The sequence below is a fragment of the Pristiophorus japonicus genome, chromosome 3 (assembly GCF_044704955.1).
Source record: "Pristiophorus japonicus isolate sPriJap1 chromosome 3, sPriJap1.hap1, whole genome shotgun sequence".
Taxonomy (NCBI): Eukaryota; Metazoa; Chordata; class Chondrichthyes; family Pristiophoridae; genus Pristiophorus; species Pristiophorus japonicus.
This window is the reverse complement of record NC_091979.1, coordinates 184,847,889-184,873,064: the sequence shown is the minus strand read 5'-3', so window position 1 is coordinate 184,873,064 and position 25,176 is coordinate 184,847,889. Positions and strand designations below refer to the sequence as shown.

Here is a 25,176-nt window from a genome sequence, read left to right as displayed (position 1 = left end):
GTGTCCTCCTCTCCAGAAGGTGCTGATTCATAGTGAGCTACAGTTCCATGGGCATTAAGCAACCCTATGGTTCTTTATGACTGAGCCTAGACGATGAATGATGGCTAGCTATCCATCCTGAGAGAGCCTCACAGCCAAACCCAATTTGGTTCTTGTCCATACCTTTCCAGTAACGGACAATGGATAGCAATCGGGGGAAGGAACCTTAGCTGATTAATTTCCTCTCCAGCCCAGGAGGATTTAAGCCAATTGTAGCATCCCCTTCCTTCCTAGCTCAGATAAGCTAACTTGGCACAGGCCAGCCATGTGATCATGGTACCAGCACTGCCCTCTAGTCATCAAGATTTACGGCACGGCCCTCGACAATGTGGACCATTTCCCATATCTCGGGAGTCTCTTAAAGGCAGACATTGATGCGGAGATTCAACATCGCCTCCAGTGCACCCTTCGGCCATCTGAGGAAAAGACTGTTCGAAGACCTGGGCCTCAAATCTACCACCAAACTCATGGTCTACAGGGCTGTAGTAATACCCGCCCTCCTGTATGGACCTGAGGCATGGACGATGTATAGAAGGCACCTCAAGTCGCTGGAGATATATCACCAACGATGTCTCCGCAAGATCCTGCAAATCCCCTGGGAGGGCAGGCACACCAACATCAGTGTCCTTGTCCAGGCTAACATCCCCAGTATTGAAGCACTGACCACACTTGATCAGCTTTGCTGGGCAGGCCACATACTTCGCATGCCAGATACGAGACTCCCTAAGCTTTATGTGGAGCTCCTTCATGGTAAGCAAGCCAAAGCGTTACAAGGACACCCTCAAAGCCTCCTTGGTAAAGTGCGACATCACCATTGACACCTGGAAGACCCTGGTCGAAGACTGCCCGAGGTGGAGAAAGTGCATCCGGGAGGGCGTTGAGCTCTTTGAGGGCGATGAGCTCAGCTGCGTGGGTTGCCTCAATAGTGGCCTACTTTCAGTAGAAGTTCTGATACAAGCCAAAAACGTAGCAGTAAATCAACAGTATTCTGAAACTATTGAACAATGCTGCACTTGAAGACAATTCTCGAGTCTCAATTTTCAGTTTATGGCATTCAAAAGGTGTAGCTCGACAGCTGGAAAGGGAATTAAATAACGAGGTCATGGGGCATCAGCACAGATACACCTGCTACCTGTGCTTCAGATGTGGTAACGAGGACCTGTAATGCTGACCGAATCACTTGAGCAAAGAGCGTGAACAGGTTAGGCGCAGACAGCGGAAGATGCGTGCGGCAAACCAGCCTCACCCACCCTTCCCTCGACGAATGTCTGTCCTACCTGTGACAGAGTCTATTGGACTGTTCAGCCACCAAAGAACTCACTTTGGGAGTGGAAGCAAGTCTTCCTCGATTCCGATGGTGAAGATTGTCATGTATTCAACCAGCATTGTAACCCACGTATAATCTGACTTAAGTTGTACACTGAGAACAATGACCTAGGTGGGAGACACTCCTAACCTGGACCTTCAGGTATAAAGAGGGAAGCTCCACCCACCTTCATCACTTGAGTGCTAAGAAATAAAGGACAGGTCACAGACGGACCTCTCAAGCATGGGCCTCGTGTGCATTTATACTGTATAGTAAGGACGTATCAAAGATGATGACGGTCTGTGTGGCTCCATTAAACAGTGCCTTTACCAACTGAGCAGCAACCAGGATTCTCTGTTGCTTCTCCATACAAAAAAATGTTTCCAATAAAAGCAACTGATAGTTGAGGCATCAACCAACCCAACAGCTGAAACTCATTACATTTATGTTCATATTCCAAACGTTTAAACCATTTTGGCAAGCAGCACTTTAACTTGGAAAGAAAACATTCCTTATTTGACTGTCACTGCATTGGGCATCAAATCACCCTCCATTCTGATCTCTAATTCCTGCAGAGCCCTTTTAAGTCAGTGCTGTAGCCAGGGACAAATCTTTACTTCAGCAAATGTGGCTGCCCACAGTTGGTGTGCTATTGCAACAGCGTCTTTATTATACACATGCAGTGAGGTTTTCCATCCAACATCTCAAATTTAAGACAGAAAAAGTGACTGAGGCAGCTGCGTGGGTTGCCTCAATAGTGGCCTACTTTCAGTAGAAGTTCTGATACAAGCCAAAAACGTAGCAGTAAATCAACAGTATTCTGAAACTACTGAACAATGCTGCACTTGAAGACAATTCTCGAGAGTCTCAATTTTCAGTTTATGGCATTCAAAAGGTGTAGCTTGACAGCTGGAAAGGGAATTAAATAATGAGGTCAAGGGGCATCAGCACAGATACACCTGCTACCTGTGCTTCAGATGTGGTAACGAGGACCTGTAATGCTGACCGAAACACTTGAAAATAACTCGAGGGTAGAGGGATAACATGAGCCAGTAGCAGCAATATAGGTGGATTTGAGACCCCCACAGTACTCACATCAGACAGGTTTAGAACAGATCACATAATACTGGGTTTATCAGTGGTTTATTTTTTATATTTCAACAAAACACTTCACATCACTTTGCAAACTAAAATACTTGCAGATACTACTCAACAGCAAATTTCAATTAACAGTTGCAAGAAAATATTTAGAGCCATCCTCAACGGTCTCATTCAAGTACCATTTCTTCCTCTGTCCCGCCCCGAATCCTTCTCACCGAGGTGTGGATTGGTGCTGGGGTATAGTCCCACGGCTAGCAATTACCCTCTGGTACTCTAGTATCAATTCATGAATCTACAACAGCAACTTGCATTTATATAGTAAAAAGGTGCCAAAGCACATCACAGGAGTGTAATCAGACAAAAGACAGACACCAATCCAAAAAAGGAGACATTAGGACAGGTGACCAAAAGCTTGGTCAAAGAGGTAGGTTTGAAGGAGCAACTTTGAGGAGAGGTTTAGAGAGAGAAGTACAGAGATTAAGGCCAAGACAGCTGAATATATGGCTGTCAATGGTGGGCCTAAGGAAGTCAGGGATGGACAAGAGGCCAGAATTGGAGCAATGCAGAGGGTTGTAGGGCTGGAGGAGGTTACAAAGATAGGGAGGAGGCATGGCCATGGAGAGATTTAAAAAACAAGGATGAGAATTTAAAATTTCAGGCACTGAGAGCCAATGTAGGTCAGCAAGCAAAGGGAACAGGAATTGCTGAGTTAGGAAACGAGCAGCAGATTTGGTGAGCTCAAATTTATGTAGAATGGAACATGGGAGGCTGCCAGGAGAGCATTGGAATAGTCAAGTCTGGAGGTAACATAAGCATGGATGAGGGTTTCAACAGCAAATGGGCTGAGGCAGGGGTGGAGATGGGCAATATTACGAAGATGGAAGTAGGTGTCTTAGTGATGGGAGAGGACTATGGGGTCGGAAGGTTAGCTCAGGGTCAAACAGAACGCCGAGGTTGTGAACAATCTGGTTCAGCCTCAGATAGTGGCCAGGGAGGGGGATGGAATTGTAGCAAGGGACTGGAGCTGTGGTGGGAGTCAATGACAATGGCTTCAGTCTCCCCAATGCTTAATTAGAGGTATTCTGACAACACAGGTAGTGGAGGGGTTGAGAGAGGTGGCAGTGAGGTAGAGCTGGGTGCTGTCAGAATACATGTGCAATTTAGACTGAGTTTTGCCAGGCAATTGCATAGCAGCACCTTCCTCCAATATCCACAGGTATACTTTCCAGCAGGGGTCACGAGACAGCAATCAAGAGAAAGAAGCCAGGTGGATTTAATATTCCATTATACTTCCCTTACTGACACTCGAGACACAACCAGTTGATTCACTGCAGACAAGAGCTAAACTTAACACCTTTGGCTACTCATGGCTTAGTTTTATTACCTTTACCATTATGAGATATTTGGGTTTTGCTCAGCACTTCAACTGTAGTAGTACTGTTACTGGACTAATGGTCCAGAAGCCTGGACTAATAATCCAGAGAACAAGTTCAAATCCCATCATGGCAATTATTTTTTTTAAACCTGGAGGGAAATAAAAGCTGTCGGATTGTCATAAATTACCAATTGGTTGACTAATGTTCTTTAGGGAAGGAAGCCTGTCGTCCTTACCAGTCTAGCCTATATGTGACTAGAGACCCAGATCAGCATGGTTGACTCTTACCCTTTTGAATTGGTTTAGCAAGTCACTCAGTTGTGTCAAACTGCTACACCTGCAGCAATTCAAGGTGGTGGCCCCACCATCACCTTCTCAGGGCAACTGGGGATAAGCCAGCCTGATCCTAACAATTAAAGAATACCATTCTGGCTGAAGGGACAGTATCCCTGATTCTTAATCTGCAGAGGCCAGTCTAAAACTGTCATATCACAAATGGACCAAGATATAAACAGTAGACGGCCTGGGCTATTGTACGGTAAGAAAAACACAAAAATATGAGATTAGCCCTGGAGCACTGCAGGAAGAATAGGTTCCAAAATCCAGGCTGTTTTACAACTGGTGAGTTCCCAAAAGAACCGTAAGCCCAACTTCTGAACACGAAATTAAAAATAACTACTGAAAATGTACAGAAAGTGACAGAAAGACACCCGGGCAGATTAATGTTCCAGATGGGGCCATCTATCAAAATCAATTCAATGAAGGAGTCCCACTTGAAACATTAACTTCTCTCCGTTCAGATGCTGTGTACTTCCAGCATACTCTATTTTAGATCTCCGGTATTATGTTTTGAATAATGAATCTGACCAGATACTGTAAGTTTACAATATTGTGTGACCGTAGTCCTTTATTACAGGTCTCCAGAGTGCCGCTCCAGCCTGTGAGGCCTCCTTATGTGGGATCCCTTGGGACTCCAGGGGATGAGCCCTCTGGTGGTAAACAAGGTATTTACAGGTTTACATATATAACATCCGGGACTGGCATTTTTTCCCTTTATCCTTGCTGAAAGTAAGATTAGTTTCCAGGGATGTGAAACAGCCAGTCCAACGGTCAACAAACTTAAGCCATTTCAATGAGAGAGCAGAAGTAGCAAATTAAAAAAAAATTATAACTTAGCCTGTGGGCAAGAAGTGCCAGCTTTAAATGAAACCAAGCACAAACAAGGAACCAATGCAGCAGGACCTAGACAACATTCAGACTTGGGCTGATTAGTGTAAGGTGACTATATTTTCTAAACCGAATCCGGGGACACACAGGGTGGGAGCATAGCAGAGTAGCCAGGACAGCTAGGCAATTAAAAAAAAAAAGTTTATATTTTAACAGTTGCACATATATACAATAAAATCCCAAACAAATGTAATTACTATGGATGTGGTGTCGCACTGTTGAAGTGCGTTCAGACACCGTTTATATATATATATATTACAACTACAATTTGGTTTCACAGGGACTTCAATCCCCCTAAAGTTGCCCTTGACTCTTGGCTGCTAACATTGCTACACGCTCTTGCTGACATCTGTCCTTTTGTCTCCGCTGCACTAGAGTGTCACTGATTTTTTTCAAAAATAATTAACAGAATCATTGGGCACGTCCAACTAATCGGCTTCTGAATTGCGACCATTTCCAACTGTGGGGAAGAATGACAAAATCTAAATCATGTTATTGTGCACAAAAACTCAAAATAAAACAATCTCATGTGTTTGTCAAAGATTCCTTTAGAAGATAAATAAATCAATTTTTTCTGGATCAGAATTAGATGACAAAGCAATTCACATATGCATAAACACTGGGGGAATTGCTATCATATAAATTAATAAAGCTCAGTGACTTGTAATTATATCACACAAACCCGCTGACCAATCAGCTTGTGACTGCCTGCGATTCAAACTGGTACATCCCGTTGCTAAAGAGGGAGGGGTAAAGTGGTGGGGATTTGGGTGTCGAGCGAGTCTGGGTCTGGAGCGCAGCCGAACTCCCTGATGGCACATGCCCGGCAATATTCCCTCAAAGCTGTGCGGCCACACAGCTCTCTGCCGGTCCCACACAGCCCGAGACCAATGTTTGCACATGGGTGAAACTGTGAAGGGGCTGCACATCCCAAAAATGTTTGGGGGAACATTGGTGCCCACCACCCCACCGCCCGCCGTGCTTGATTGACTTGGATGCCAACCAATAGACCAGCTCCTTACGGAGGGCCTGATTGACAGGGGATGCCTGGGAGGGAAACTTGTAACCGGGGATTCTTCTGTGGACATTGTTTACCCAGGGATACAGTACCTCACCCAGGGACGCTCCCTGGAAAACAGGAACATAAGGTCACCCTAGATAGGTGGCAAGTAACAATCACGCCACACATGTGCCGGGTAATGACTATCACCAACAACAGAGTCTAGTTCTGCACCTCTGTTCAGTCCGTAAGCGTGACCCCGAGCTTCCGGTTGCCTGTCACTTTAATTCCCCACTCCACACCCACATCTCTGTCCTTGGCCTCCTATACTGTTCCAATGAAGCTCAACGCAAGCTCGAGGAACAGCACCTCATCTTTCGTTTAGGCACTTTACAGTCTTCTGGACTTAAGAGTTCAACAATTTCAGACCATAGCCTCTGCCCATATTTGGCACCCTTCCCTCCTTTGTAAAAAAACATTTTTTTTTTTTTTAAACAACCCGTTCTCTCTTCCCCCACCCCATCTTATGTAAAAAAAATTCTGTCGCCCATGACAGCTGGTAATTATTCCGCCATTCACACCCTATCTAGACTAACATTTTTCTAACCTGTCATTATCATTTCAAGTTGGCCCATCATCCCTTTTGTGTCTCTAATCTCTCCTGTCTTCCACCCCATCACAGACCTTCCCTTTTGTTCTTTCTTTCCCTCCCCCTTTCAGCGCTTGTTAAGAATCCGTTTGTTTCAAACATTCACCAGTTCTGACAAAGGGTCACCAACTTGAAACGTTAACTATTTTTCTCTCCAGATTCTGCTTAACCCGCTGAGATTTTCAGCATTTTCTGTTTTTATTTCACATTCCAGCATCTACAGTATTTTGCCTTTGTAAGAGAGTCTAGTCACCTCCTCTTGACATTCAACAGGATTACCATCACTGAATCCCCCAACATCAACATCCTGGGGGTCACCATTGACCAGAAACTTAACTGGACCAGCCACATAAATACGGAGGATACAAAAGCAGGTCAGAGGCTGGGTTCTCTGAGGCGAGTGACTCCCTCCAAGTCACACGCCATCTGACTTGGAAATATATTGCCACGGGTCAAAATCCTGGAACTCCCTCCCCAACAGCACTGTGGGAGTACCTTCACCTCACGGACTCGTGGTTCAAGAACGGCAGCTCACCACCACCTTCTCAAGGGCAATTAGGGATGGGCAATAAATGCTGGCCTTGCCAGTGACGCCCACATCCAACGAATGAATACAAAAAAGATAGGAAAGTCCATTCTTGCTATTGTTCAAATCCTTTACATGCAAACTGCCTCCAACTTCAAAAGGCAACAAACTGCCAATTCTTTGAGTTCACTAATTCTTTTGAATTCAGCCATCAAAATTGAAGCAAACTAGGAGAATCTTTGACAGTGTTTTCCACCCCTAGATAAACAGGTACCATTACACCCAACTCCCCAGGGCACATGGCAGCCCATTTGCAGACAAAATGCTTTATGTGCTTCAAGTTTGCTTTGTGACATGTGAAATCTGCAGGTGTTAAACAAAAATTAATTCTTGCAGAAGTACAATGGACAGCTTATATTAACCTGCAGACCTCTGCCTGCCAGATTACACGGTCGAACTCTGATCTCCATTACTGAAAAGGCATCGGATTACTACAGATAATGAAAAATAAGGTACCTAGAGGCAGATGTGACCACAGATTTCTATTAAATTCTTGTTTTAAATTATACATTTTATACCTATTCCCAACAATTATTTTGTACACATTTAACCAAGTGCACCAAGCAGCGCTTTTAATTTCATTTACACTGCTGTATGTTACTGGCCACAGAAGTTCAGGTCAGATAGCATCAGTCCCACTTACACTATGAAACATGGTCCATTTGTAAATCATGCACCATCTGGATTCTTGCTCGACAACACCTCCCCCACATACATCTTTTGTGTGGTTTAGAATTTAAATAATTGGCTCCAAACACTTTGCTGAAAGTCTTTAAGAATGACTTTTGCTATCTATATTGAATTGTGTTAATAGGAATTTCACCATAAAAACCAAAGAAGCAGTCACCTATATAGAAAATAGTATATTCCCCATCTATAATATTCATCACCCGGTGTAGCACTAGGACACAAGAAACAATCTCAGGCTCGATTCCTGGTCTGTGATCTCTGTCAGGGCAGCGATTAAAGCACAACAATTGACTTTAGTGTCTCTGGGTGAGGGAGTGGGTGGGGTGGCGCAGAAAGAGAACACGTCAGGGCTCCTGCTTCTGATTGCTATCACCTGCTAAAAATGTGTACATATGAAGACATCGGATGAAAACAGGAACAGGCCCAATGGTGGAGCCTGCCATAGTCAAATAGCATGCCAACATTCAAGCATGAACAATGGCCACTTAGGCAAGGAACTGGGGACAACTAGTGAGCCTGAATCCATCCCTCCAGAAAAGGATGGGGGGGGAAGAGGGGAAAACACTGATGTGCAACACAGCTGCAGTTCAAGCAAAAGTGTTCAAAAAGGGAATTATAAACTATTCCTTGTATACAGGGGCTTCTTTGAAAGGGTGCGGGATTCTTTGGGATTTTCACGGAGATAGGGGTGCCAATAAAACAATGCTATGGAATTATTCATGGCAGCACGGGAAAACTTTCGATTTTCCATATGGTCAGTCTGCTCCGGATTGTATAATGTAACACAATGCTGTAACATTACTGCCACGAGTGGACTGTGCAAGTTGAGTGCCTGTTATCAAATGTGACATGGTTGCTGTGGAAGTACAGTCATAAAATTCATCCAAGTGTACCATACAGTTGTGATGATCATATACCTGTGACAGGGTCTGTGGCTCTCGTGTTAGACTATTCAACCACCAAAGAACTCACTTTAGGAATGGAAGCAAGTCTTCCTAGATTCCGAGGGACTGCCTATGATGATGATGAGATGAAATACTACATGAGTCTCCCATTATAAATACTGTAGTAACAAGTGTGAAGGTTAACCAGGAACCGACAGGCCAGTCACAATATCCTCAACAAATTCTACAAAGGCAGCCCCGTTACTCATACCTTCAGCAGTGCTGAAAAATCTCATTACAATGCTCGAAACAGAGCATTGCAATGAGCTGGATCTGGCAGAAGGGTGTGAATCCCTGCCAGTGACTTTCAGAAAACTCTTACTGCTCATTCCCAGTCACCAATTTAAAAGTCACGATTCCCAACACTTCTGGTGACCCAATCTTCTCTGAAGGCTAGGGAGTATCTGAAAACTACACTGGAGGTCAAGTGGTCAGACAATATGGCCACTGTTAAGGTTGCAGCTTAGGTGCTGCTGACTCTGGAGGAGTCTGGCAAAAAAAGTTTATAGTAAAAACAGAGAACCTTGGTGGCTGTATGCTCCTAATCACTATGAATTTGTGCTAATGGGTAGGATCCTAAATTGTTCTGTGGCAGTCGCAGGAAGCCCATTCCAATTACTACTCCTTCAGTTTTTAATTTGCCAGAGTAGTCAACTTTCTTCCTTCTGTTTTTTCTTCTCTTGTCAATTACTTGCCCAAATTTTTGTTTGTACCTATTTGCACAGCTTTGCAGATTAAAAAAAAAATTTCAAGTTCTGCACACATTCACCATCATCATCATCATCATAGGCAGTCCCTCGAAACGAGGATGACTTGCTTCCACGCCAAAAAAGGATGAGTTCATAGGTGTTTCAAGAAGGACCCGAACTACATCTTGAAGGGTGGAAGATGCCTGTGCATGGATTTTTTTTATTTATTTTTTTAAACGTGTGGTGGCCATTGCACACCAGCCATCACATGGGCTTGACAGAGCGAGGTCTTGGTCCAGTGGCAAGGATTATCCAAGACGACTGGAGACCAGCTCTGCGCACACATATCGCAATGTGGGCTGGCCTATGCTGCCCCTAGGCCCTCGCCTCTTCTGGGCCCTGAACTCTCACCTCCTCTGGGCCCTGATCACGTCCCTCTACAGTCTCTCGCTGCTCCTTCACCCCGACCTCGCTGCTCCTGCTGTATCTGCCCACGCTCCAATCACACATAAAATCATCATCATCATCATAGGCAGTCCCTCGGAATTGAGGAAGACTTGCTTCCACTCTTAGAATGAGTCCTTAAGTGCTGAACAGTCCAATACGAAAGCCACAGTCCCTGCCACAGGTGGGACAGACAGCCGTCAAGGGGAAGGGAGGGTGGGACAGGTTTGCCAAGCGTCCTTTCCGGTGCCTGCGCTTGTCTTCTGCATGCAGTCGGCGATGAGACTCGAGACGCTCAGCGCCCTCCCGGATGCACTTCCCCCACTTAGGGCGCTCATAGGCCAGGGACTCCCAGGTGTCGGTGGGGATGTTGTACTTTATCAGGGAAGCTTTGAGGGTATCCTCGTAACGTTTCCTCTGTCCACCTTTGGCTCGTTTGCCATGAAGAAGTTCCGAGTAGAGCACTTGCTTTGAAGGTCTCGTGTCTGGCATACGGACAATGTCGCCTGCCCAGTGGAGTTGATCAAGTGTGGTCAGTACTTCAATGCTGGGGATGTTAGCCTGGATGAGGATGCTAACGGTGCGTCAGTCCTGCCAGAGGATTTGTAGGATCTTGCGGAGGCATCGTTGGTGGTATTTCTCCAGCGACTTGACCATGTCTCAGCCATACAGGAGGGCGGGTATTACTACAGCCCTGTAGACCATGAGCTTGGTAGTAGATTTGAGGGTCTGGCCTTCGAACACTCTTCCTCAGGCGGCCGAAGGCTGCGCTGGTGCACTGGAGGTTGTATTGAATCTCATCAATGTCTGCTTTTGTTGATAAAAGGCTCCTGAGGTATGGGAAATGGTTCACATTGTCCAGGGCCGCTAGATTGAGTTACAGACTACAGCACAACCTTTGGGTGTTTGATTTACATAAACCGGCTGAGACTGCAATCCCACAGGTCATGACATCATTCACACTAGTCTGCAGCTTTGCAACACACTCCAGATCAACTGTTAGGCCATATAGTTAATTTATACCAGACATTGATACATTCATAAAACACAAATTAATCCTGCATCAGAACATTTCTTCAATGAAGAGACTGCCCCCTTTCTCTGCCCTGTAATCCATTCTGAAGGGGTTTGCTGTGCTAAGTGCTCCGTATTCTGCTCAGTGCTTTTGCCAAAGAATGTAAGACAGGAAATTAGAGAGCAGATTCAGTCAAAGCTTTAGCTTACATCCAAGGTACTTTCTCACATTCAACTTTCCTCTTTACATTCACAAAATGTTACAGAATGGAAAAAGCTGCAGAAGTCTCAGCGCTGGTCAAAACTTGCATTTGACTCAAACCAAACTGTCATTACTGCAGTCTTGAGAGCTGTTTGCTCCCAAGCCCATTAACTCTATAGCACCTGGACTGAATACTTAAAACAGGGCTGCGCACTTTTTTTCACACCCTTTAATAGTGGCAAGCAGTTCCACTGATGCAGCAAGCCCAGCCAACTCCACTCACACCCCGCCTCCCTTTTCAAATGCACGATACATTTGTAACACAAGAGTGTGAGAAATGAAGCATCACAGTGCTTTTAACTGGCCATCATTTGGCAGATTGCTGAAGTGGTGGAACAGGTGTAAGCACAAAAACATGGAACTTAAATGGAACCCAACAAAACTGTTCAGTTAAGAGCTGAATACAATTCATGTTGATGGAAAGGGCTTGGGATTTTCAGTGAACTCAAAGCATTCGTCAAGCAGGTGTTCACTCGAGCGGACTGCAGCAATTTTCAACCATAAATTTTATGATGTTGAAAAGCACAACAGCTTAATAAATCTGTGCAATATTTCAACCAAGGTAGTCAAAACTGTTCAGGATTAAAACAAATATTCTACTGCCGTTCTTGAATAAAACTCACCCTGTGCTGGAAGTAGTTTGACGGCACAGAGCTGCGTAAACACAGATGCAGAATCCTGTTGTGAGTTCCATTTGATCTAGACTATGCGCATATTCCATCAGCTAACTCAGTTGGTGAGACTCACTGCTGAAGCAGGTTTCAACACCCACTTTTCTCAGGAGAGCATGTCAGTGCAGTATTGTTGAAAAAGCTCCTTCAGGAGACTTTAAACAAGGATCGTCTACCTGCATGAGTGGATTGATAACGATTTCAAGACCCAACAGTAAAGAGTGTACTGATCCTATAAAGTATTGCAGTCACCAATCTCACCCAATATTAAACTTGCATGCAGATACACTTCACAAGGAACCACAAAGATACTAAACATTGAAAAGAGGCAGGAACAGAGTTCATGACTGATCCTTGTGCAAATATAACCTTGAAAGCAAGAGATGGTGTGACAGTTTTCAGCCTTAACAGTCCACAAAAGGGACAAGAGCAAGAGTGTCAGAAAGATACACAGGGAAAGAGAGGGGGACAGATAGAACAGGCAATAAAGAACTTGCAAGATTGAGACAGCATCTTGAACTAATAAGAGGGGGGAGAAAGATTATCAAATCAAAAACCAAGGTATGCTTTTGAGCAGTGAGTTGAGCTGTGCAATCTCAAGTTCTCTGACTGAATTAGCTCATCTCTTCATAGTTGTGCCTAGCCAATGAGGGTCAGCAGACGATTAAATCAAGGGGCGTGGAGAAAGAGAAAAGAATGGAGACATTACAACCAAGGTTGATCCTGTCCTCACCAGACATTCACATGCATGCACTTTCTAGCAATGGTTGCTTTATGACCATCAAGAGCTAGAACCGTGGCTGATTTTTCCCCTCTTTAGCTCAGGAATGCGAAGTTCAATTGTGGCACCCCTCCTGCTGTCTCAGCAGAGATCAGATAACAGCACAGACCATGAATGGAACTTGGGATCTTCTGGCTTGTATGGCTTACTTACACATGGTTTCATCTTTTGGAGACAGAAGACTGACAATTACCCATAATTGTAGCAGCAATTATTTTCTAACCTCACTTAACAATGGAAAGTTTGATAGCTTAATAGAATGCACGCTGGGTCCAATATGGACACCATCTCAAACAGGCCATGAGAATTAAAGCCATTTCCGCCATGCTTACTACACTCAGCATCCTGCTCAAGAATTTCATTGACTATATCCTGGAGTTCAGTCTCCTAATGTGCGCAGACCTTGGCGTCGTCCGCGTAATGCAGTTCAACGGCAGAGGTTTGGGTGGTCTTGGACCTGGCCTGGAGACTGCGTAGGTTAAACAGCTTCCCACTGGTTCTGTAGTTTAGTTCCACTCCTGCGGGGAGCTTGTTGACAGTGAGGTGGAACATGGCAGCGAGAAAGACTGAAGAGGGTTGGAGCAATGACGCAGCCCTGTTTGATCCCGGTTCAGATGTGGATTGGGTCTATAATGGATCTACTGGTAAGGATCACAGCCTGCATGTCGTCATGGAGCAGGCGAAGGACGTCGACAAACTTTTTGGGGCACCCAAAACGAAGGACGACGCTCCATAAGCCATCACGGTCGACAGTGTCAAAGGCCTTTGTGAGGTCGAAAAAGGCCATGTATAAGGGCTGGCGCTATTCCCTGCAATTTTCCTGCAATTGTCGTGCTGCAAAGATCATGTCCATTGTTCCCCGTAGGGGACGCAATCCACACTGACTCCAGGAGGAGCTCCTTGGCCACAGGGAGAAGACAGTTGAGGAGAACTCTAGCGACAACCTTCCCAGTGGTTGATAGTAGGGAGAATTCCCTGTTGTTGCCAGAGTCAGATTTGTTCCCCTTTTTAAAAATGGACACGATCACTGCATCTCAGATTCCCCGGCATGCTCTCCTCCCTCCAAATGAGAGAGATGAGGTCATGTATCCGCTCCAACAGCGCCTCTCCGCCATATTTTAGCGCTTCAGCAGGAATTCCATCCGCACCCGTAGCCTTGTTGTTCTTGAGCTGTTTTATGGGTTTGCCTATTTCTTGCAGCGTTGGTGTTTCACTGAGTTGGTGACAGGTTGCATGCTGCGGGATGGAGTTGAGAACACTCAAGTCTAAGGCAGAGTCTCGATTGAGAAGATCTTCAAAGTGCTCCTTCCAGCGGGCTCTGACAGCCTCGGTGTCCTTGAGTGTTTCCCCGTTCTTTGCCAGGAGTGGGGTGGAGCCTTGGGAGTTAGGACCGTAGGTGGCCTTGACTGCAGTAAAGAATCCTCGTATATGAAAGCATGGGCTTAACATCCGTAAGACAAAGGTCCTACACTAACCTGTCTTCGCCGCACAGCATTGCCCCCCAGTCATCAAAATTCACGGCTCAGCTCTCAACGTGGACCACTTCCCATATCGGGAGCCTCTCGTCATCAAAGGCGTGGAGATTCAGCATCACTTCCAATGCGCCAGTGCAGCCTTCGGCCGCCTGAGGAAGAGAGTTTTTGAAGACCAAGCCCTCAAACCTATCACCAAGCTTATGGTCTACAGGGCTGTAGTAATTCCCGCCCTCCTATATGGGTCAGAGACATGGACGACTTACAGAAGATACATCAAGTCACTGGAGATATACCACCAACGATGTCTCCACAAGATCCTGCAAATCCCCTGAGAGGACATATGCACCAACATCAGTGTCCTCGCCCAGGCTAACATCCCCAGCATTGAAGCACTGACCACGCTAGCTCAGCTTCGTTGGGCAGGCCACTTAGTTCGCATGCCAGACACAAGACTCCCTAAACAGCTGCTATATGCGGAGCTCCTTCATGGCAAATGAGCCAAAGGTGGCAGCGGAAACGGTACAAGGACACCCTCAAAGCCTCCCTGGTGAAGTGCGACATCACCACTGATGCCCGAGAGACCCTGGCCGAAGACCACCCTATGTGGAGAAAGTGCATCCGGGAGGGTGTTGAGTTCTTCGAATCTCAATGCTGTGAGCGTGAAGAGATCAGGCACAGGCAGCGGAAGGAGCGTATGGTAAATCAGTGCCAAACCGCACTTCCCCAGACGAATATCTTGTCCCACCTGTGACAGGGTCTGTGGCTCTTGTGTTGGGCTGTTCAGCCACTGGAGAACTCACTTTGGGAGTGATAGCAAGTCTTCCTCGATTTCGAGGGACTGCCTCTGATAAGAATTTCAGACATTTCCACTGCTAAATGTCAGCATTGGTTCTGGTAGCATTCTTGTCTCTGTGGCAAAAGGTCATATGTTTGAACCGTATTCCAAGACTTGAGCACATAATCTAGGCCAACACTTCAGTTCAGAACTGAGAAAGTGCTGCTTTCTTAGAGATGCTGTCATTCGATGAGATGTTACAGACTTTGCCTATTCAGGTGGACCAAAAAGATCAAGAGAAACAGAGAATTGTGTCCTAGCCAACATTTAAACATAAAACACCAAAAAGAGATTAACTGGTGATAAACTTGTTAGATGATGCTGTGCACAAATTGATTAAGGTGTTTGCCTGCATAACAATGACTAGATCACTAAAGGAAGACACAAATAACCTTCTGGAAGTACTAGGGGACCGAGGATCTAGCGAGAAGGAGGAACTGAAGGAAATCGTTATTAGTCAGGAAATTGTGTTAGGGAAATTGAAGGGACTGAAGGCCGATAAATCCCCAGGGCCTGATAGTCTGCATCTCAGAGTACTTAAGGAAGTGGCCCTAGAAATAGTGGATGCATTGGTGGTCATTTTCCAACATTCTATAGACTCTGGATCAGTTCCTATGGATTGGAGGGTAGCTAATGCAACCCCACTTTTAAAAAAAGGAGGGAGAGAGAAAACAGGAAATTATAGACTGGTTAGCCTGACATCAGTAGTGGGGAAAATGTTGGAATCAATTATTAAAGATGTAATAACAGCACATTTGGAAAGCAGTGACAGGATCAGTCCAAGTCAGCATGGATTTATGAAAGGGAAATCATGCTTGACAAATCTTCTGGAATTTTTTGAAGATGTAACTAGTAGAGTGGACAAGGGAGAACCAGTGGATGTGGTGTATTTGGACTTTCAAAAAGGCTTTTGACAAAGTCCCACACAAGAGATTAGTGTGCAAAATTAAAGCATATGATATTGGGGGTAATGTATTGACGTGGATAGAGAACTGGTTGGCAGACAGGAAGCAAAGAGTAGGAATAAACAGGTCCTTTTCAGAATGGCAGGCAGTGACTAGTGGGGTACTGCAAGATTCAGTGCTGGGACCCCAGCTATTTACAATATACATTAATGATTTGGACGAAGGAATTGAATATAATATCTCAAAGTTTGCAGATGACACTAAGCTGGGTGGCAGTGTGAGCTGTAAGGAGGATGCTAAGAGGCTGCAGGGTGACTTGGACAGGTTGGGTGAGTGGGCAAATGCATGGCAGATGCAGTATCATGTAGATAAATGTGAGGTTATCCACTTTGGTGGCAAAAACAGGAAGGCAGAATATCTGAATGGTGACAGATTAGGAAAAGGGAGGTGCAACGAAACCTGGGTGTCATGGTACATCAGTCATTGAAAGTTGGCATGCAGGTACAGCAGGCAGTGAAGGCGGCAAATGGTATGTTGGCCTTCACAGCGAGCGGATTCGAGTATAGGAGGTCTTACTGCAGTTGTACAGGACCTTGGTGAGGCCTCACCTTGAATATTGTGTACAGTTTTGGTCTCCGAATCTGAGGAAGGACATTCTTACTATTAAGGGAGTGCAGCGAAGGTTCACCAGATTGATTCCCGGGATGGCAGGACTGACATATGAAGATGGACTGGATTGACTAGGCTTATATTCACTGGAATTTAGAAGAATGAGAGGGGATCTCATAGAAACATAAAATTCTGACGGAATTGGACAGCTTAGATGCAGAAAGAATGTTCCCGATGTTGGGGAAGTCCAGAACCAGGGATCACAGTCTAAGGATAAGGAGTAAGCTATTTAGGGCCGAGATGAGGAGAAACTTCTTCACTCAGAATTGTGAGCCTGTGGAATTCTCTACCAGAGAAAGTTGTTGAGGCCAGTTCATTAGATATATTCAAAAGGGAGTTAGATGTGGCCCTTACAGCTAAAGGGATCAAGGGGTATGGAGAGAAAGCAGGAATGGGGTACTGAAGTTGCATGATCATATTGAATGGTGGTGCAGGCTCGAAGGGCCGAATGGCCTACTCCTGCACCTATTTTCTATGTTTCTCTGTATTACAAAAGTAATTATTTGGCTGCAAGGAACTTTGGGACAATCTGGGGGCATAAGGCGCCATATAAATCCAAGCTTGTTCATGCTTACTTTCACTGGGAATTTTTCGTCCAGTTTTTGGCTCAGTTCCAAAAGGAAGGAAACTGTTTATTAAATATGGGTGTGATTGGAAGATAAGGAGTCAGTGCTCAAATTCTCAAAGTCACATTAAAATGAGATATATAATTGGGAGCCCTTGGAAATAACAGGCTGAAAGGTTAAAGTATTTTACTACCAGATTCATTTTATCTTCAGCTGTAATTAAGGAGAAGTGTACATTTGAGATTAGAATTAAAGGGTCACATCTTTGTGGTTTCTTCTGATCTTTCCTTCAAATAATTTTCTTTTGCTCAAAACTAAAAATACTCACTGTACTGGAAAACATGTGAGCTAGTGAAAGGGCATTTCAGACAGATATACAATTTTCAAACCAAAATGTAATATTACATTCAATATTCTCACTAAACTGTCCTAATCACAGAATGAGAAAAGGTAGTGCCTAGTGTGGTATGGAGTCATACAGAAAAGCAGGTCCCACATTCAACCCGTAGTGAGCTGAGTGATTGCATTGTAGTCAGGATAGCAGTAGGGGTGCTATAATTGGCATCAGAACCAATGGAGTAGGGCCAGAGAGGGAGCAAAAAGAGAGAAAAGATTGCCAGGGGGGTAGGGGAAATCATCCAGAGTTCCTGCTCTTTACCACAATATGCCAATGCCTGCTAGAAATTGTGGGGACAAGGACAGGATTGGGTGATTATCTCTACAACTGAGATGCGCTAACAAATTAACAAAAGGAGTTCAATATTAATGTATTCTTTTTCTTTTTACAAAGTTTTTTTTCTTGCCACTTTCATCCCATCCTTTTCTGAAGGTGCTGACTGTTGTTGGGGCACGGTCCAAGGGCTGCTGACAGTACTCCAGCACCTCACCCTCAAAAGTCTGAACACTGCATGCCAATTTTAGCACCCCAACATCTCCTGTGCGGACAAACTTAAAAAAAGAAATCAGCCAGGGCTTTTGCTCCTGATCTCTATTGAGCGACCCTTGCTGGAAGGTACAGGTTACAGACAGAGAGCTGGCAATTGGGATTAGACTGGATGACCTATTGTTGGACGGAACAGATATAATGGTAAGTACTGTAGGGAATAGAATAAGGCCAGCGTGGTCGCCTGGACTGGTTTCAATCGCCTGGATGAGTCGGAGAGGAATTTTCCCAGATTTTTTCCTCCCTAAATTGGCCTGGGTTTTTGCCTCGCCCGGGGAGATCACATGGCTTCGGTTGGGGTGGAGTGTAGAATGTTTCAGTATAAAGGGGTGTCGCAGTTGTGCGAGGCAGACTGGTTGGGCTGGGTGCTATTTGCCTCTGTCATTATTCATAGATTTATATGTAACCTTTAGGGCTGCTGACCAAGGGCCGTGTGGCTCTTTGTCGGCCGGCGTGGACACGATGGGCCGAAATGGCCTCCTGCGCTGTAAATTTCTAGGTTTCTACATGAGTGTGGACATTGGGTACAGTCAGGATTAGGTTGGGCTGTGATCCCTTCCATGGTCTAATACCATGCTAATATCATAGGCAGTCCCTCGAAAATCGAGAAAGACTTGCTTCCACTCTAAAAATGAGTTCTTCGGTGACTGAACAGTCCAATACGGAATTACAGTCTCTGTCACAGGTGGGACAGACAGTGGTTGAAGGAAAGGTTGGGTGGGAAGCCTGGTTTGCCGCATGCTCCTTCCGCTGCCTGCGCTTACTTTCTACATGCTCTCGTCGACAAGACTCGAGGTGCTCAGAGCCCTCTCGGATGCTCTTTCTCTACTTAGGGCGGTCTTTGGCCAGGGACTTATCCAGGAGGCTTTGAGGCTGTCCTTGAAATGTTTCCTCTGCCCACCTGGGGATCGCTTGCTGTGTAGGAGTTCAGAGTAGAGCGCTTGTTTTGGGAGCCTTGTGTCAGGCATGTAAACAATGTGGCCCGCCCAACGGAGCTGGTCGAGTGTGGTCAGTGCTTCGATGCTGGGGATTGTTGGCCTGATCGAGAACACCAACGTTGGTGCGTCTGTCCTCCCAGGGGATTTGCACGATCTTGCGGACACACCATTGGTGGTATTTCTCCAGTGATTTGAGGTGTCTACTGTATATGGTCCACGTCTGAGCCATACAGGAGGGCGGGTATCACTACAGCCCTGTAGGCCATAAGCTTGGTGCCAGATTTGAGGGCCTGATCTTCGAACACTCTCTTCGTCAGGCGGCCGAAGGCTGCACTGGCGCACTGGAGGCGGTGTTGAACAGTCGTCAATCTTCAAGGATCTCCTTAACAGAGACTCTGCCTTTGACACGAGTGTCCTCGACTCCATCCCGCAGCATGCTACCCGCCACCATCTCAGCAAAACCCCTGCACGAGGTAGAAAAGGCCATCAGTCAGCTCAAGAACAACAAGGCATCAGGAGCAGATGGAATCCCCGCTGAGGCACTCAAGTATGGTGGAGAGGCACTATTGGCATGAATGCATGACCTCATCTCTCTCATCTGAAAGGAGGAGAGCATGCCTGCTAATAGTCACTGCATAGGCTCAGATAAAGAATGGATAGTTTAAAAGGTGTGGAAAGATGCTGGTACCATTAAACCTCACATGCGTTGGTGCCTGCAGAAAAGGACATAAGAAAAAGGGTGTGAAAGTTGGAGGAAAATAGGCGACTTTGTAGGGATAGAGGTAGAATAGTAATAAAATCACCATCAGGCTGAGTGTCGGTTAAATTTCTGAATGTTGTCTCAGCTTACAAGTTATTTTTCAAAGCAGCCAAAACATGGTTCCTTGTTTTCTCCCCTCCTTTTCCAAAGGGTCTTGACTTGCACTTCACAGACACCAGTGGGTCTCCAATACCTCAAGTGATCCAAGTACTCTCTTTAAAAAAAAAAAATGCCCATCAGGGGAGGGTATATGCAACACATTTCCAATCTAATAACAAAAGGTAGGAAACTACACTGGTAACTTGACAAAATTCAACACCAGCATAGCTAGTAAATTAAGTGTAATGCAGTCAATATTTGTCCTATGCCACGGTTTATAAATTTAAAGGCTACTTTGAGATTGCTACTTGCGCAGTGGTTAATACTCCCTCCAGTAGTATCTGGCAGAATTCACACACATTTATTTCTTTCAATAAATCAGTGATAATGAGGCTGTTCAAAAACATGAACTAAGTACAGATGACCGAGGCCATGTAGACCACCTACCCCACCCATCCAGAAACTTGGAATCACCCCATCACAGCATCCAATGGCCGTGTGAATGATCCTAGAGTTTTTGCCTCCTCTATCGCACCCCGAGACCGTTTCAGGTATTTGCTCTTTATGTAAGGTGCTTCCTAATGAAAGTCCTGAACTTGCCTTTCCCCAATTTATATCCAATGTCACTTGTCCTGCAGACATGCATTAACTTGAAATAGTGCTCAGGATTAATGCTTTCTATTTCATTTAATATTTTATCTACACCTATAACATCCCCTTTCATTTGCCTCGATTCAAGGCTGACAAGTCCAGGGATTAACCTTGTGGCCCTTCTCTGCACTCCTTCCAGGGATTTGACATCTCACGGAAGCCTCAGAGACCAGAACTGAGTGCAGCATTAAAGCTGTGGCCTGGTAACAACATTGCAGAGATTCAGCAGGATACCCTCATTCCCAACTGATTTGGCAATATTGCTCAGAATTGTGGGCTTTGTTGAACACTGGTCTCCAATGACTGAAATGATCAATAATGAGTCTATTACCATTCCCACAGCTTCAGCTTCTAACCTTACTACTTTAATAGCATTCATCAAGAATATCATTTTTTTCTTCGAATGTGTAAACCCTTGCAGTTCCTGTTATTGAACTTCATCTACCATAGTTCTGCTCTATTGCAAATATTGGCCATGTCTTTCTGAAACTCCTTGGGTGCTTAATCACTCGACTGCCCTGCCCCCACCCATGTTTGGTAGTATCTGTAACTTTGACCAACTTGCATTGTGTTTCTGAGATACATGAACACCAGCGAGACTATCTTAAATCTTTGGGGACCATCAGTTAGTAATTCTCTCCAACATGAAGTCATAGAATCATAGAAATTTACAGCATGGAAGGCCATTTCGGCCCATCATGTCCACGCCGGCCAACGAAGAGCTATCCAGCCTAATCCCACTTTCCAGCTTTTGGTCCGTAGCCCTGCAGGTTGCGGCACTTCAAGTACACATCCAAGCACTTTTTAAATATGGTGAAGGTTTTTGCCTCTACCACCCTTTCAGGCAGTGAGTTCCAGACCTCCACCACCCTCGATGAAGAAATGTCCCCTCAAATCCCTTCTAAACCTCCTGTCAATTACTTTAAATCTATGCCCCATGGTTGTTGACCCCTCTGCTAAGGGAAATGGGTCCTTCCTATCCACTATCTAGGCCCCTCAATTTTATACACCTCAATAAAGTCTCCCCTCAGCCTCCTCTGTTCCAAAGAAAACAAACCCAGCCTGTCCAATCTTTCCTCGTAGCTAAAATTCTCCAATCTAGGCAACATCTTCGTAAATCTCCTCTGTACTCTCTCTAGTGCAATCACATCTTTCCTGTAATGTGATGACCAGAACTGCACACAGTACTCTAGCTGTGGCCTAACTAGTGCTTTATACAGTTCAAGCATAACCTCCCTGCTCTTGTATTCTATGCCTCGGCTAATAAAGGCAAGTATTCCGTATGCCTTCTTAACCACCTGGCCTGCTACCTTCAGGGATCTGTGCACCTGCACTGCAAGGTCCCTTTGTTCCTCTACACTTCTCAGTGACCTACCATTTAATGACTCCCCCGACAAGTACCCTCTGCTTACTCCCTTTCAACCAATTCCTCACCCACCTCTGTTTTACCTGGGATATCTTAAGCTTGTGTGGCAGCTATTCATACAGAACTTTACTGAGCTTTCTGGAAGTCTAGGTACATTGCATCATTGAGCTTTCAACGTCTCCTTTGGTTGTCAGGCAGAACTTTTCTCTTCCTCCACCCCCTTTTCTAAAATTGCTTTGGCTGCTATTTACTAATTTATCAGCAATCCTCAAGTTTGTTCCTAATAAGAAATCCCATTATTTTGGTAATTACAGATATGGAATTAATGGGTAGGTAGCTACCTAGGTTAGTTTTGTTGCCTTACTTAAAAATAGGGAGCATGGGTTCATATTTCTCAAAAATGATTTTATATTTCTTGTTTATTGACTTGTCATTTAAACTGTATCCATCAGTTTAACAGTTTCGGGATTCACACTTGGTTTCCAATTTTATGATCGTGCACAGCCAACTGCACCAAAGACCTTCACATTTCAACACCAGGGCTGGCACTATACTACAATACAGCAATGTGACACCGTTAGCACTTGCTTAGAAAGCTGTATTGGCTTAGCATAACTAGCAGCGTGACTAAGATCGAACCATTGGGTCGGGTGCTCTGGCAAAGACCCCAATGTCTACTTGTCAGGGAAATATAGGTTAAATTCTAACATTAAACAACTAACTGGGCAGTAAGCCAACAGAAAGATCAAAAACAATTTACAAGGAATTGCTTTGCACGAGTTACACTGTCAGGAGTGTGAAGCCAAATCGGTTATGAATTGTCCAGGTACATTAAATGTATAAGTACAATGGTGCACCTCAGAGGGCGCTGTGGTGGGAGACCTGAAAGTACCTGCAAGACAAAGTATAAAAGGCTGCCCACCTGAGAGGCACTCTGGAGTTACACAATAAAGGACTACAGTCACAGCAGTTACTACAACACCAGACCGTGTGGAATCAGTGATTTGAGTGCTACATACACCACATTGGCGACAAGGACACGGACGAACCTCACGCAACCATGGCTACTCTGGGCTCATTAAAGGATTTTACGGTGGGCAATGATTGGGAGGCCTTTACGGAAAGGCTCGAGTACTACTTCACAGCAAACGACCTGATGGGGAACACGGACGCACTGAGAGAGAAGCGTAAGGCGATATTGCTTTCCATTTGTGGCGATGAGGTTTACTGTCTCGTCAGGGATTTGCTGGCACCCGCGAGTGCTAGGGATAAGTCATATGAGGAGCTGATCGCACTCATTCGTGACCAACTGAAACCGAAGGAGAGCATCCTCACGGCCCGGCACAAATTCTACCACCACTGCAGACCCGAGGGCCAGGATGTCACCAAATATGCTGCGGACCTCAGGAGACTCGCGGCGCCGTGTGATTTTGGCACACACCTTGACGCCGCGTTGCGAGACGCCTTTGTTATGGGGATTGGTCATGAGGGTCTCCTTCACAAGCTGCTATCCACTGAACCCACAGTCACCCTGAAGCAAGCCATCACCATCAGCAGAGCATTTATGACCTCGACTTGCAGCACCAAGCAGATGTTCCACACAGTCTCGAACCCGGCAGGCACTGTCCACAGGATAGCGCCCACCACGGACAAAACTGCAGAAGGTGGCAGAGGGCAGAGAGCACGGACATCGGGGTCCTGGAACTCAGTCCGCCGAGGGGGGCTAATCGAGTAGCACCATGCTGGCGCTGCGGAGGAAGCCATGGGGCTCACCGGTGCAGGTTTGCGGAATATACGTGCAATACCTGCCACACGAAAGGCCACCTTCAGCATATGTGCAAAAGAAACCTGACTCACTGTCTGGCTGAGGAGATGGTAGAGGATCCACCATCCAGCGAGGAGCAGGCAGAAGATGAGATGCTTGAACTGTACACATGTACCGACGATTCGGCCCCAGTGATTATGGAAGTCAAGATCAACGGAGTCCCATGAGTATGGAAGTGGACACTGGATCGGGTCCGTCGTTGATGAGTCAGAGAACTTTTGAGAAACTGTGGGTCAACCCAGCTGCATGACCCAAGCTGGTCCCGATCACGGTGAAGCTGCGCACCTACGCCAAGGAAATGATACCTGTTCTTGGCAGAGCAGATGTGCAGGTATTTCACGGGAGCGAGATGCACGGTTTACCTTTGTGGGTCATTGCAAGCGATGGGCCGACACTTCTCGGCAGAAGGTGGATGGGAAAGGTCCGTGGGAGCTGGAAAGACTTCATTCCTCCACAAATTGCTGTTCCCCGGGTTCCCAAAGAGCAGTGCCGACCGAGCTGGAGAAGAAAGAAGCCGTTCATCGGCAGTCTATATCCCTTCACAGGCGACAGCAGCCCAGAACTCCTGACCTCAAACAATCCTGCAGCCTCAGCCTCCGCAGACGAGCAGACCCTGGAAGAGCAGGCGTTAATCAGGAAATCCATCGACGGACGACAAATCGGGGGGGCCCACGAGGAGAGGAAGTCGGGCGGCGGTCGCGGCTACAGTGGAGGCCGGGACGGCGGCGGCTATGGCAACAGCAGGAGAGGAGAATACAGCGGCGGCTGGAACAGCAGGAGAGGAGAAAACAGTGGCGGCTGGAACGGCAGGAGAGGAGGCTACAGCGGCGGCGGAGGCTATAGCGGCGGCAGGTATGACTCGGGAGTTCGCGGCAAGTCTTATTTCTAAGATCTTTCCAGTGACAGGCTTCCTTCTCCGCACGTATAAATCGCACAATCGATCCAGCCTCTTTTAAAGCTTCTACTGCTTTGCTATGTGTTACTTCCCTTACATCTACATCATTTACCCGAAGGATGCAATCATTCACCCGCAGTCTTCCATCCTGTGCAGCTGCACCTCCTACAGTAATTTTTGTAATGAATATGCTCGGATCATCACCAATGTGCAGATTATCTGTGCCACCTGCAATGCTGAAGCAGAGGCCAGAATTTCCCCTTTCAAGCGTGATTTTACACTCTTTCTTTCTTTGTCAACGAGCTCAAGCTGGTGGCGAGCCTCGTGGCAGCAGAGCTCTACAGACAAAGGCCAGCAGAAAAACTAAAATGGTGGCGCCCAGTGAAAGCCTCGTGGGAAAACACAAGATGGCGTCTTAAAAGGGAAATGCACCCGGGAGTCTTAAAAGGGCCTTACACTGTTGGCGGTCCT

General features: G+C 45.9%; 1 protein-coding gene across 5 annotated transcripts in view; it reads right to left on the bottom strand.

The window, feature by feature from the left end:
• The window catches only part of raph1a (Ras association (RalGDS/AF-6) and pleckstrin homology domains 1a), a 342,525-nt gene that overhangs the window by 157,105 nt on the left and 160,244 nt on the right, over positions 1 to 25,176 (bottom strand). Inside the window, exon 1 of one of the 5 annotated variants that reach the window (XM_070876084.1) lies at positions 19,913 to 19,967. The exons of the other annotated variants lie outside the window; for them this stretch is intronic. Coding sequence (XP_070732185.1) covers positions 19,913 to 19,915 — 3 coding nt within the window. The 5' untranslated portion in view covers positions 19,916 to 19,967. Of the gene's footprint in view, positions 1 to 19,912; positions 19,968 to 25,176 lie in introns of those variants that run through there. 5 annotated transcript variants of the gene reach the window in all.